Here is a 13,077-nt window from a genome sequence, read left to right on the forward strand (position 1 = left end):
GTAAATTTCGTAAATATATCAAAACTAAATTTAGATTAGTAATATGCATTGACTTTATTTAGACAACTTTAAAGGCGTTTTTCTCATCATGTGGATTTCTCATCATCATTCAAAAATAGTTGTATCTTAGCCAAATGTTGTAATATCTTAACAAACCATGCATAATGTATAAATAAAAACAACTGACCCTTATATTTTTTATGCTTTCATTTTTTGCGGTTTTGTACTCCACATATATTTATTAATATATTAACTTATTTTATATAATACATCATACATAAAATATATTTCACAAAACCCAGTAAAACAGTGAGTTATTTTTTTATTATTATTTTAATTTAATTTTTAAAAACAGTAAGTAAACCACCCGTTTATTATTAATATTATTGCACAGAATTACACAATCCATACAGTAACAATAACAATACAACACAATTAAAGCTAGGGGAGATGTAAACAAAATTATAGGAATACATTAAAAAAGTGTACATGCTTGCAAAATTCGAAATTCTTTTTGTTTCTTTGAGGGTAATATAGATTCAATATAGTTTTTACCTAATTTTTAAATGCATGTTTTTTTACCTGCAAATTTACATTTATGAATATGAAATTTAGCCATTAAGATAAAAAATAATTAATAAAACAAATACAGGACTGTTTATCTTTGGAGTTTATGCTGCACAGACGCTCGAGGCGCGGATCGGCTCCTCTGTGACGTCATCAGCGCGCGCCGCTGGTCTTCAGTCTGCTGGCCTCCGGAATGGGCAGATATCACCAGCCCACACTGAACCACTGATTTATTGACCGAGCTCCAGCGAGAGTGTGTGTTTTTGCTCGTCGTCTACACGATGCCATGCGGAGGTGAGTGTTTCCGTCGAGGAGCGCTCGGAGAAGCGTCTGTTGAAGTCGGTGGGAAAGCGGTTAGCCTGTTAGCGGGGCTCCGCTGTAAACCCCAGCCTCTCGTTTACTCCTGCTTCACTTACAAACACGTTCTGACTGCAGAAACTAACTTTAACGGACTGAAACCAACGCACCAAACCTATTTCTACAAACTAATGGTTGTGTTTCCCGTGTGAAATGTGTGGTTAGTGAGGTTACAGGTTTAATAGCAGCTGGCTAACGCTCGAGTCTAAATGAAAACATCAGTAACGTTTGAGTCTCTATCTCTGATTCACCTCAGTGCTCACTCCCAGAACATCTAAATCTGCTTCATTATGTGCTTAAACATGTCTCATCACTGCTTATTAAGGGTTTTCGCTTTTCTGTGTCAGTTTGATAAGTGTCAGGATAAGAACGAAGTTTCCGCTTCAGAGAAACTCTTCATTTATGCGTGTAATTCTGTTCATTTTGTGTGATTCGTGTAAAAGGCTACTAAAACGAGATATTACTGTATTTATAAATTAGGAAATCCGTGTCACTTGTCACGTAGTGTCGTTTGCTACTGAAATGGGCAATTTTTTAAAATATTCAATTTTTCGGAGCATTTTGTGACCTTTTAGATATGCTTAGATTGGAATATACCACACAAAAAAATGATAAAATATCTTTCTTTCTTTTTCTTTTTTTTTATAATAAATGCCTTTGTGGCTCTCGGTTTCGGTTATTTTTTTGATATGGCAAACGTGGAGCCCAGCGAATGAGAATGAGTGTCTGTTTCTTTAAGAGAACAAGGACAGAAATGGTGCAGGCTGTTTCTATTTTGCACTTGAATGTGCATTTTCTTTCTCTTCATTGAATTTACTGTGTGTAAATCACAGAAGCTTCATGAGCACAATACAGTTAGCCTGGAAGAAATGCATTTTGAGTGCCTTATCTTTTAGGCCTAATTCTATTAAGTATTATGGCTGTGCTTGGTTTTTATTAGATTTTTTCTTCTGTGAGATACAAGGTTAAATAATATTGTTTTATATGAAATGGTTGTAGTATTCCAGCTGATTTATTTTTTTAGGGTAAGATAGCAACTTTAGTGATTAAAATTAAGTAAAATATGGTGAATTTTACGTTTTGTAGTAAATTAATCTAGTTTTCTTGTTTGTGTTGATATATTTAGGTTAAACTGGAAGACATGTTTGTGCATTTCCTCGGTAGTTTCCAGTGGGTTTTTAGAAAAGTGACCTGATTTGATGAGTAAAAAAGGTCTGTGGTTTAACGTTACTCAGACTTCCACATTTTGCTCTATAGTATAAATGACACAGTCATACTGCAAAAAAATATGTTATGTTTTCAATGGAAAACTTTGACAATTTGTAACCAGCTTCATAATGTTGTGACGTTAAAGTTTATGTCCCACTTTTGTCATTTTTGTAAGTTTTTTTTTATTTTTTATTGTTATATAAATATATTTATATATAATATAATATATATATATATATTTTTGTTTTAGTCATTTTAGTACTTCATCAAAAACTTATCTTGTTGTGTATTATTATTATTATTTTTTTAATATTTATTTTTAATTTGCAAAATAAAAAGCAAAATTGGGTTATAAGTGCATAGTGTCCAAATAATCTGAATGGATTCGAACTCTAATAAATCTAAAGGTTTGCATCAACGCTGACAGAGATTTTCAAACTAAGATTTAAAGGGCAATATCTGGGTGCAGGTAACAAAGAGAAACACAGTGTTCATTATTCACATGTACTACTGACATTGCAATACAAAACTTGTTGAAAATTGACAGACTTGTCTTTTAAAAATGTTAATAAAATGAAAACTAAATAGCTATATTGTACATCATCTTTGTAAATTGCTTACAAATTAATTACAAATTAATAGTACTTCTAATGAAGCACATATTCTGCATGACCATATTCTACATCCCTAAGCCTACCTAAACTTAACAACTTCCTTGCTAACTATTAATAAGCAGCAAATTATGAGTTTGGGGCAAATGTAATAGATGAGAATTAGACCTTAAAATAAAGTGTTACCAAACATATTTAGTTTATACATTATTTCTTTCTGCATTCAGGTAAGGTGATGGAAGCGGCCAGCGGGAGGGTTTCAGAGCTGATTCCAGTGGTGCTTTTTCCGCGGCTGCCAGGCTTTGTCCCATCCTCTGTTCAGTAACAGCACCCATTCTCATCCCCAATCACCATGAAGCCAGTCCACGAGCGCAACCAGGAGTGCCTCCCTCCCAAGAAGCGCGACCTCCCTGTTGACAACAACAGCAACACCTCTACCAACAACAGTCACAGCAGTAGCATCAGCAGCAGCTTTGGGAGTGCAGGAGGAGGAGGAGGAGGAGGAGGTGGTGAGGATGCCCCGTCTTCACAAAGCTCTGGAGTGAGTGGAGAAGGTAGTGGCGAATGGGTGCGAGCCCAGCAGAGCATGCATTATGGGGTGGAGTGTGCCGAGGGTCTCGTTGGGCTTCCTGTGGATCAGTATAGCATGCTTTATAAAGTAGCTCTGCCCGCTGGCACCTACTCGCCCACCAATCTGCACCCCGTTCTCAGCCACATTTCTCCTGCCTACACCGTTCCCTCCCCGGTGTTACAGCACACGAGCGTTCCCTATCCTCCGCTCTGCTACACCCACATCCCTCACTCCTCCCTGCAGGAGTTTCCCTTGTATGGTTACGCCATGCCTCCGGGATTCGTTCCCAGCCCTTTGATGCCACCTCAGTCCGCTATTTCCCAGCCACACTCCGTTTCCCACCTGGTTCCGTATCCATCAGTCATTCAGGAAGGAGTTGGCTCTTCGCAGCAGCAGGTTTCGACCCATGCATACACCAAAATGGGAGTTCCTCTTGTGCAAACGGCAACACAAGCACAGCTCGGGACTGTAGGGATGCTGCCTGCCGGGGAGCTCAGCCCGAGAGCGCTGTACTATAACCCCACCATTAGGGGTGTCCAGCCACAAAGAGACCTGCACAGCAGCTCCATGGAGCAGGAGAGGGAGGTGAACGGAGGAGACCGAGAGCACGGAGGCAGGGAGAGCCATCAAGATGTAGTTTATTTGGCCAGAAGCACACAACTGTTGCAGGCCACTGCGCCCGAGCCACAGCAAGACAAGAGCTTGAAAAGCCGCAGGCCGGAGGGCCGAATGTCACCAGGACAGAGGAGCACACCGGACACTGATCTCGAGGTGAGGGAAAGATGGTTTATTATTATAGGCTCACTCAGAGATTGCTAAAAGAGTGCCTAAATAACTATTTGAAAAGAGAAGTGATTTCAGAGGAAGAGCAAGTTATTACAGTATCACCAGGAAAGTGCTTTAAGTAAATAGAGTGATGTTTTGATTTCATGTTGACTACATTTTCCACATCGCAAGACATTTGAGTGCACATTAGAAAAGCTGAAAAGTGTTTAAGAATAATGGGAAACTTTAATTCAACACTTAAAACAGTAGTGAAAATGTTTATCGGGCAGTTTTTCTGATGTTACTCATTTTGCAGCAACACATTTTCATGTTCTTTTTGTCTAATCCATGTATTGAAATCAAATCTTTGTTTGATCTATATATATATATATATAATATGAGGAGAGCTCAGTTAAACAAATAACAAAATGTTTAAAATTTTAATAGCTGTTTTTAAATGATCAATTATTTTGGTTTTAATGTGTTCGCTGGGTACCATGAAAAATCCTATGATGTTATTTATTTTCTTGTTGAAATCAGATTTTCTGGATTTTTGATCTGACTGTGCCAGTGTTATTTTAGCATTAATATTAACTTATGTTTTTTTATATTTTGTATTAGCCTTTATTTTGTATAAATTTTTAGCTAGAGTAATTATTTTGTTACTTGCTTTTGTCATTGAAATTATTTTTTAAATGCTTCTGTTAAGTCTTACATTATTTTTTTTGTTTGGTTTTTGTTTTATTTATTCTTTTTATTTAATTTTATTTCTCCATCTTAAACCTGATTTCAAGGAACATTTCAAATTTTCGGTTAGGTTTATTTCTCTGGATCGGGATCATATAGCCCATTAGTTCTGTGAATGTCTCTTACTTCATCACTAATTAATTCATTTTCAGAATTTTGCCTTTTTTTGAGGCAATTCTTGTGAGTCAGCAGCTCCAGTTACACCACTTCCTTCCTTTATTAGCTGTTCTTTGGGTGTGTTAAGGATTGAGTCACTCAGGCTACTACTTAGAAAAAAACAGAGATTGTTTTTCGATTCATATCAAAATCTCCTGTGAGTCCAGTCACTTTCCAGTTGGTGCTGCTTTCCAAAAAGCAATTTCCCTTTCAAATTCTAAAATAAAATGACACTTTAAATGTGATTCCTTTTCAGGTCCAGCAGGTGGTCGGACGACTAGCCTCTCCTATCCACGGCATGAGCCGCAAGGAAGCAGCACATGTCCCTCTGAACCTGTCTCAGAGCTCTCAGAGGGGTCGAGAGACTCAGGGCGAAGTCAGAACACCTTATGCATCAAATCAAGCTGAATCTAGAGCACAAACGCAGCAGTACATTCAACAAGGCCATGCCGTTATCTTGGCCAATGGGCAGCCTGTTCTTGTGCCTCTGGACTACCATCACCACCAACAGCAACAGCAGCAACATTTCCAATCCAACGATGTGGCCTCCGCAGCAATCGCTGCTTCTCCCGCTGCATATACTAAAGCCATGGATGCAGGAGCATGTCTCCCAGACCGGGCAGTGGTGGATCTGCCTCCCCAACAGGGGCAACAGCCCTCCCAGCAGCCTCCTGGTACTTTCTCACAGGCTCCTCTGCTGGCACCCTCCGGCCCGTCGCACTTCATGAAGGGCGCCATCATACAGTTGGCTACCGGAGAGCTCAAGCGTGTAGAAGATCTGCAGACTCAGGACTTTGTGCGGAGTGCAGAAGCGAGCGGCGGGCTGAAGATCGACTCAAGCATGGTCGTGGACATCCGCGCTAGTCAACAGCGGCCCGGTCTAGTGGCGCTGCATTTCAACGTGGGGGAGCAGCAGAGCAAAGTGACTATAGATGTTCCCCCCGAACACCCGTTTTTCGTTTTTGGCCAGGGCTGGTCATCTTGTAGCCCAGAGCAGACTGCACAACTTTACGGTCTAACCTGCCACCATCTGCAAGTGGGTGACGTCTGCGTGTCTGTGACGATGCATCAGCAAGCCGCGCCGCAACAGAAACCTCCTCAGCAAGTGCAGGCCCGGACTCCAACCAAAGTCAACTCCACGTCAGGAGCCCCACCTCAGCCCATGGGCCCCCCTGCACCCCAGCACACTCCTCGGCCACAAAGCCAATTAAAAATGGAGCGTATCCACCGAGAGAGGGACCGGGACAAGGAGGAGCCCATGCAGGTCGGGGGTTCGAGACATGTCGACATGCTCCCAAAACCGAACAGGACTTCAGCAGAGCACAATCGGAGCCAGAGCAACTACTATTTGCACACTGAGGGTCATGCTCCACCGGGAACTGGAGCGGGAGCCTCCTCCGTAGGAGCGTCCCAGAGGCGCTGGTCTGCGCCTGGCTTCCAAAGATACAGCTTCAAGAACGAGGATGGAGGGAGTTTAGCATCAGCTGCCACCTCTGGCTCCTCTCGGCTGTCGTTTATCCCTCAGGAGGTCAAGCTTTCCATCGAGGGCCGGTCAAATGCCGGGAAGTAGCAGACAAAAGTGATTGTCCATGGGAGCGAAGTGTCAATCGGGCGAACAGATGCGAAAAAGGGAGCGTGGTCGGAGGGAGAGAGAATGTAGCCTCAGAATGTTTGAGATTTTGCACATAATGGAAGATTCCCCCTGCCGCCCCCTTCTTCAGTTCTGGTCTCGAGCAGAGGACTTTTGTGTCAGGTCATAGTCAGCGTTCGCAATGATCTGCATGGGCAGCTTAATCCGGTAAATCACGTACCAAAGCCTGCGTCGTCTGCGTGTTCCTGTGGGTGAACTATCATGTTTGGCAGTGATCACTTGCGCGAAGATATCTTGCAGTTCCTCGAGTAGATGTCTATTTCAGAAAGGCCAGGGATAAGAATGGGATACAGCCATAGAGTCTTGACAAGCCTTTACAATAATAATAAATATATATTTTAAAGAAGGACATAAGAGGATGGATTGCTCAACAACATTTCTCCCCTAATAGACAGGCTCTTTCTCTGTAAATGTTGACTGTTTCCCTTACAATTTGGACAGGTTTTAATGCGTGTCTCTCTAGAGGTGTGTTTGTCCTCACTTTCCTACCCTTTCCTCCTCTCCCTGCCTCTTCTCAGGGTGCTTCTGCTGAGGAATCCTTTCTAGTCTGGAGTTTGAGAACAGTTGCCCAGTGCCGTCACATCAATCAATTGATCCAACAATCTTTCTGCAATCGGGAAATATTTCCAGATGAAGTCTAGCGTGCATCTTAACCGTTGCATTAACAACTCCTCAGAGGTTTTTAGTTTTGATTCAGCAGTGGTTCTGAATCTGCATTCCAGTTTCAGTGTGATCTCTCCTGCCCAATCCATTGGAGTTAACATTTCCCAGAAAGGCCGGCCTAGGAAAACCACCTCCAAATTGTACCTCATGGTTGGAAGCATCCTTCAGTCTGATTATTAACATTATTAACTTATATTGTTGTGCCCTTTTCCTGGATGGTGTCAACCAAAATCAGCCCTGCTTGCGAAGATGAGACCAAATGTGGATTGACCCTGCTCGGTAATCAAAATCAAAGCAATATTTGTCCGAACACATTTTTCTTGTTTCCTTTCTTTTTTTTTTTTAAATCCCATACAAGAAAGATTTCTCCTTGTATTTCAGTTTTTCTATGTGCAGCAGTTGCAGTCTGTATGTAGAAATGTTTTTAACCTTATCCTACGCTTCTCTTGATTTTCTAAGATGATGCAGTTTTACTTTGTGATAATCCTCATTCATTTAAAGCATGCAGTTACCCTTAAAACAACACCTCTTTCATTTAGGTAGGTTTTCTTTCTGACTTCAGAGATGACTAATATGAAGGCACACCTCAAAATGGGGCTTTTCTAAAACACCCACTGATTAGGATGTTCAGAATCAGCTCTTGTACTTCATAGAAATGTCTTAGCGCTTTACATTGTGTCCTAACCAGGTATAACCCCGTAAGTTGCAATGTGTCGCGTCTGCCAAAAGGACTAAGCAACAGGACGCTTAGTCTTTTACATTTGTTGGTTTTTTATTTTTGTGGCATTGTGCTCGGTAGCTCCTCCCACTTTTAACCTCAATGGTCCAAATTCGTTCCATAGGCTTTGACAGGCAGGCATGTTTGGATGGACAAATTCGCTGGGAACTTGTCACATCATGCCTGGCTAGGATCAGTGTTGAACTGAAACAGCTCTTCTATAGAAAGAGCCTCATTAATATACACTTTCTAATCTGTGCAGAGGTTTCTTCTTTGGGTTTTGTAAATGATGAACTCTTGTACAGTATTGCGTTCTGTCTCTCTTCTTGGCAATATTAACCACGAGCGATTTTAAATACTTTTACTGCAGGTCTTGTATTGCACAGAGAAGTTCAATTGATTCACGCTGACTCTTTAATGGGAATCAGATATGCGTTTTATTGTTTTTGATAATGAAGGGAATATGTTTGTGTTTTGAAGTATTCATTTTAGTTGATGGTTTTTGGCTCATGAGAAACTGACAGGCAAGGTTGACACTGTTTACACATTAGCCAAGAGGAAATGCTGCAGTTTCACTTTTCGTAGTTACTGAACATTTTCAGATGGATGAAATCATGACTTAAGTGCAATTAGACCAAATATTATAAACATGAAGAAGCTCATGTTTTATTTCAAAACAACATTCCAGAAAGAGCCTGACATTCCCACTTTTTTCTAGTTTTCTTCTTTCTTTCTTTTTTCTTCTTCCCTGTCAATATTTTGATGCCACTTACGGATTTGTCAGAAACCAATTTTTATTTCCATTTTGGCCCAAGTTCTTACATGAGACCTTTAACATTTCTCTGCATTGTTGGCTCTTGGCATTGCTGGGCTGTCTGTGTTTGGACCAGGATTTAATTAAACTCTTTTGGCCTCTTACAATCACTCAAGGCTTTCAGAGAAGATTATTATTTTTTTGGTTCTTTTAGGTAAGAAATAATATATTTTTTTTGTATAAATGTAGCTCTACGCTAGCATTGGACCAGTTAGATTTCGACTTCCACCAAACTGCATCGACCTCAAAGATACCACATGTCTTTGAAGTTTTTAGTCCTCTAATGTTAAAGAGAAGGATTTCTGAAGGGTTATAAGCAAATTATGGTGGTGCGTCCCCATTGATGACGACCCTGGTATAAACCCACCTGGTTTTCCAGCATTACCAACAAGTCTGATTTAAACTAAATGAAGGAGTGGCAGTGTGTGTATTCAGTATAACAGGATTTGGTTTTGATTTCTAAAATTGGTTCAAATCCATTTGTTGTTTCCATTTCACAAGCTGTCATCTGTTAGTATTTTGTTTAAAGAAATCCTATTCCTTCTTAAAAGGAGTCCCACTCTCATGCTATTTATAATCTGGTCTCAAATCTAGTTCATGTTATTTCTTCCTTCCTCTGTCCCCTTTGTCCCAGAACGTTATGGTGGCCCTTTAAGTTCAGAGAGGTTACGTTGTTAGTTCATGTTCAACCTGGTGGGAACCATCTAAAAAGGCCAGAATTGCCACCCAAAGCCTTGTAGACAAATTGAATATCTTTCCGACCAGGAAAAACTGCTTAAACTGGCCTGATCTGGTCTTCCTGGCTCAAGCCAGTTGGTCTACCAGCTTGAGAGGCCAGCTTCAGCTGGTTTAAGTTATTACATTGTTCCTTCACAGCCAGGAAAAATGGCTTTGTTATTCAGAATTCAGACCTGTTCCATTATTTTAAGTATTAGAATTGAATAAAAGCAATACTTAGCAGATATGATACAGCTTTAGCATGAGCTATGCAGTAGAGACTCAGTCAGCACCCTAATGCAGTTTCAATACTCAGATCTCACCAGAAGTCAGCTGCACGCTTTTCTAGTAACCCACAGGCTGTGTGACCTTTATGGTAGTGGTTAGTTATCTCACTACTAAGTCACGTAACCCAAAGCTTATCTGGTGTGGCTTGTTTGGTGCTGTATGTTTTTTGTATCCGTCAGCAGTGGTGCACTGTTCTCGGTCTTCTCAAATGCACTGCCTTACCAGCCATCTCAAGTCGAGATGAAATCTCCAGTCTGCAACCTTCGAGGCAGAGATGGACTGAGTACGCTTTCATTAAGAACTGAGCTACTATCATGTGCACTGTAAACAAGGAGAGTTGATGCTATGTTTGTGCCTTCCCAATGTCTTAACTTTACTCTGGTCTGTCTTAAGCTTTGTTCTCTGGGAGAGTTGTGTGTCTCCATTTTGCTCTTAATGTCATCACGTCATGTATATCTCTCACAGGCTTGAAAACCCTACTGTGCTGTTGAGGGCCATTTTGATCTTATCTAAACATCAGTTTGAAACTTCATGGCATCATACATAGATATAACAACAGAAATTTAGTAGAAGAATGCTGCAGTGATGGCCAACCTGAAAGTTCATCATCTTTGTTCCCTCAACAAAAACCAATAAGACTTTTCCATTGGATTTCAGATTATTGCGGAAGATAAGCTCTGTGACTAACAAAAGTTTATGAATCTTAAATGTTTTGTTCATCATATGCTTCACAAATGAACACGAATTTATTGAATTTTTAAGCCTTAATCCAATTGCCAAACGTAGGCTGTAAGCGGACTACAGTCATTGCATGACTTCAACATCAGCACCATTAAGCTTCAACTTTTTGAAAACCTTTTCCTGGAAAGTCTGAGTTAGAATAGTTTACAAGAGTTCAATTATAAACACACCATGGCTATACAAGCAACTAATGAGAAGATTAATTTACTTCTCTGGCCTGATGCTATTCAATTTCCAAAAAAACACTGTAGTCCCATTTAGATGCTTGTTAACATCTGCCTTTTTCAAGACAAGTGAAAGCTTTAAAAAAAAAGTGTTACTGATTCATGTGAACATATCTTGAGATTGTGTTCAATAAAGACCTTATATTTCAGGCATTTAACCAAAAACACATTCTAGAAACCCCACTGACTTCAGGATGATGTAACCAGAGGTGCTAAACTGCATTTTTAGGTTTTGGTCTACAGAATCGAGTCGTCCCTGCAGCACGAGACCAAATTTGGGGGGAAATGTGTAAAATGTGACTATCAAGCTGAGATTTTAATAATTCAGGGTAAATTTGGTGTTGCATTTTCAATGGTAACAGCACAGGAGGGTTTAGCACAAGCTAGATTCCTATAGATATTTCATGTCTGAATTTCCTTCCCTCTACGGATGTGTGAAAATTAATCAAATCATGTCCTTAACTCACCCTTGCATAAATGTCGAGTACAGCCTTCCTTTTAAAAGCATTTAATTTCCCTTTAATGATTAGGGCATCTGCATCCTAGATAAACACAGGGTTTCATGGTTAGGGTTAAAGTTGGATAAGTTGAAATAAATTGCGAATTTATTTTCCATAAAGCACAAGCATTCCAGTCTGCAAAAGAGTGTATTGCAGTTCAAATTCAGGTTTTGGTCACATCACATGATGTGATGGTTTTCCTGTTCCCCAACTGAAATCGGAGGATATTTCTAGAGTATATCTGGTGTGCAGAAGCCCTATTCGTCTTCGCATTAAGGGAATCCCATGTTGTTCTTCCATAGAGCCTCACCTAATCATGTAACATAGAGGTTTGTCACTTTGATGCAGTGAAATGTCCAGCACTTATTTCCCCTCACCTGTAGTGTTATAATAAATGTTTTGCCATCATACTGAATCATTTGAAACTGTGTAAAACAATCATCCATTTGTATGCTTGTACAGATATGAAGATAAGTTTTGTATAGTATTAGCTTGTTAATAACGCCTTACGATGTGCACCGTTCGTAAACGCTGTGTAGAAGTGACTCCCCGGTCGTATGATATCGCACGTTGTTGTGACCGTGGACTCCTCTGAAAAGGTGGTTTGGGGTGCTCACTGACAACAATTAGTGACGTTGCACTTACTGATTGGAAGACGATAATTTGGGACTAGCTCATAATGTGTATCTTTGTTGAACACAATGTAAGCTTAACATGCGTTCTAAATCTTTAATGTTGTATTTATATTTTGCTCTTGTTAGGAGGGCAGAAGTGAAGTGGTTTGAGGAAGTGAGTGAAAGCGGAGTCTGTGTTAGAAGATGCTGCGTATAAAGCGAGATTATCTGCAGTTATTGATAATAGTGTTGGCTGAGAGTCCTGGGAAAGTCCATTTTAGTCTCCCGGTTGACTGTCGGTGTGAATGGCGAGTTTTGAGCTGACATGTCATAGTTTGTGAAGTGTGAGACCGACTGAACCCAGCTGAGGATAACCGTCTGGGTTATGAATGAAAGCGCAGCTCAGTATCAGTAACATTTCAGTGTGTAATAGTGGTAACATTGCTTTTTTATATTTCATTGAATGTGTATATATTGTTTTGGAAGGCTTTATGAAGCTAACACAGACAGAACTCGGTGGCACGGCAGGCCAGAGTCAGTAATGTCGGCTGAAATCAGGTTTCAAACGGTTGCAAGGTTTTAAAGGAGTCATTATATACTCTCGAATTTGACATTGTACTTCTTGGCACTAAGTGACACTGCTTTTTATGTGATGTGTGACCGGTTTGAAAAGAAATGGCATCTTTGTTTAATGCATAAAATCTGCGAAATATATGCAATGATGTACGTGTAATATTCAATCCTCAAGTATAATCCAGGTTGTATAAACTTTGTATAGTACATTTTAATATCGTATGGCCGTACCAATATGTATTAATTCTTCTCAGAAGCCTTAGAGTCGTCTACCCAAAGTGCTCCCTTAGACTACCCTACACCTACCTGAACTTTACAAAGCATTAATAACTATATTTTGTTGCGTTTTTATTTGTACCCTTTTTTGAATAAAATAGATTTGTACTGTATATTTGTACCTCTTTGTGAACTACTTAAGGCTGTTTTGTTTCATTTTTGTTTTCCTTGTTTGTTTTAATTCTATGTAAGGACACAAAGATATTGTATTTTTATTGTTACAGCTAACTTCTTGGAAACATTGCATTTATCATGTTTGTTAAGTAAACACAATATAATATAATATATATATATCTATATAATATTAACATGCTG

General features: G+C 39.9%; 1 protein-coding gene across 1 annotated transcript; it reads left to right on the forward strand.

The window, feature by feature from the left end:
* The first annotated feature begins 606 nt into the window (after window positions 1-606).
* LOC113106440 (ataxin-1-like) lies at window positions 607-13,070 on the forward strand. The gene is made up of 3 exons (XM_026268360.1): window positions 607-861; window positions 2,972-4,086; window positions 5,240-13,070. Exons 2-3 carry the CDS (start codon window positions 3,097-3,099, stop codon window positions 6,551-6,553), a joined length of 2,304 nt encoding a protein of 767 aa, XP_026124145.1. The 5' UTR covers window positions 607-861; window positions 2,972-3,096; the 3' UTR covers window positions 6,554-13,070.
* Window positions 13,071-13,077: the final 7 nt, after the last annotated feature.

The sequence above is a fragment of the Carassius auratus genome, chromosome 7, assembly GCF_003368295.1.
Source record: "Carassius auratus strain Wakin chromosome 7, ASM336829v1, whole genome shotgun sequence".
Taxonomy (NCBI): Eukaryota; Metazoa; Chordata; class Actinopteri; order Cypriniformes; family Cyprinidae; genus Carassius; species Carassius auratus.

Coding starts and splice junctions, on each gene's coding strand:
- LOC113106440 (XM_026268360.1), top strand. CDS start 3,097: ATGAAGCCAGTCCACGAGCGCAACCAGGAGTGCCTCCCTCCCAAGAAG. Junction 4,087..5,239: donor CACCGGACACTGATCTCGAG/GTGAGGGAAAGA, acceptor ATTCCTTTTCAG/GTCCAGCAGGTGGTCGGACG.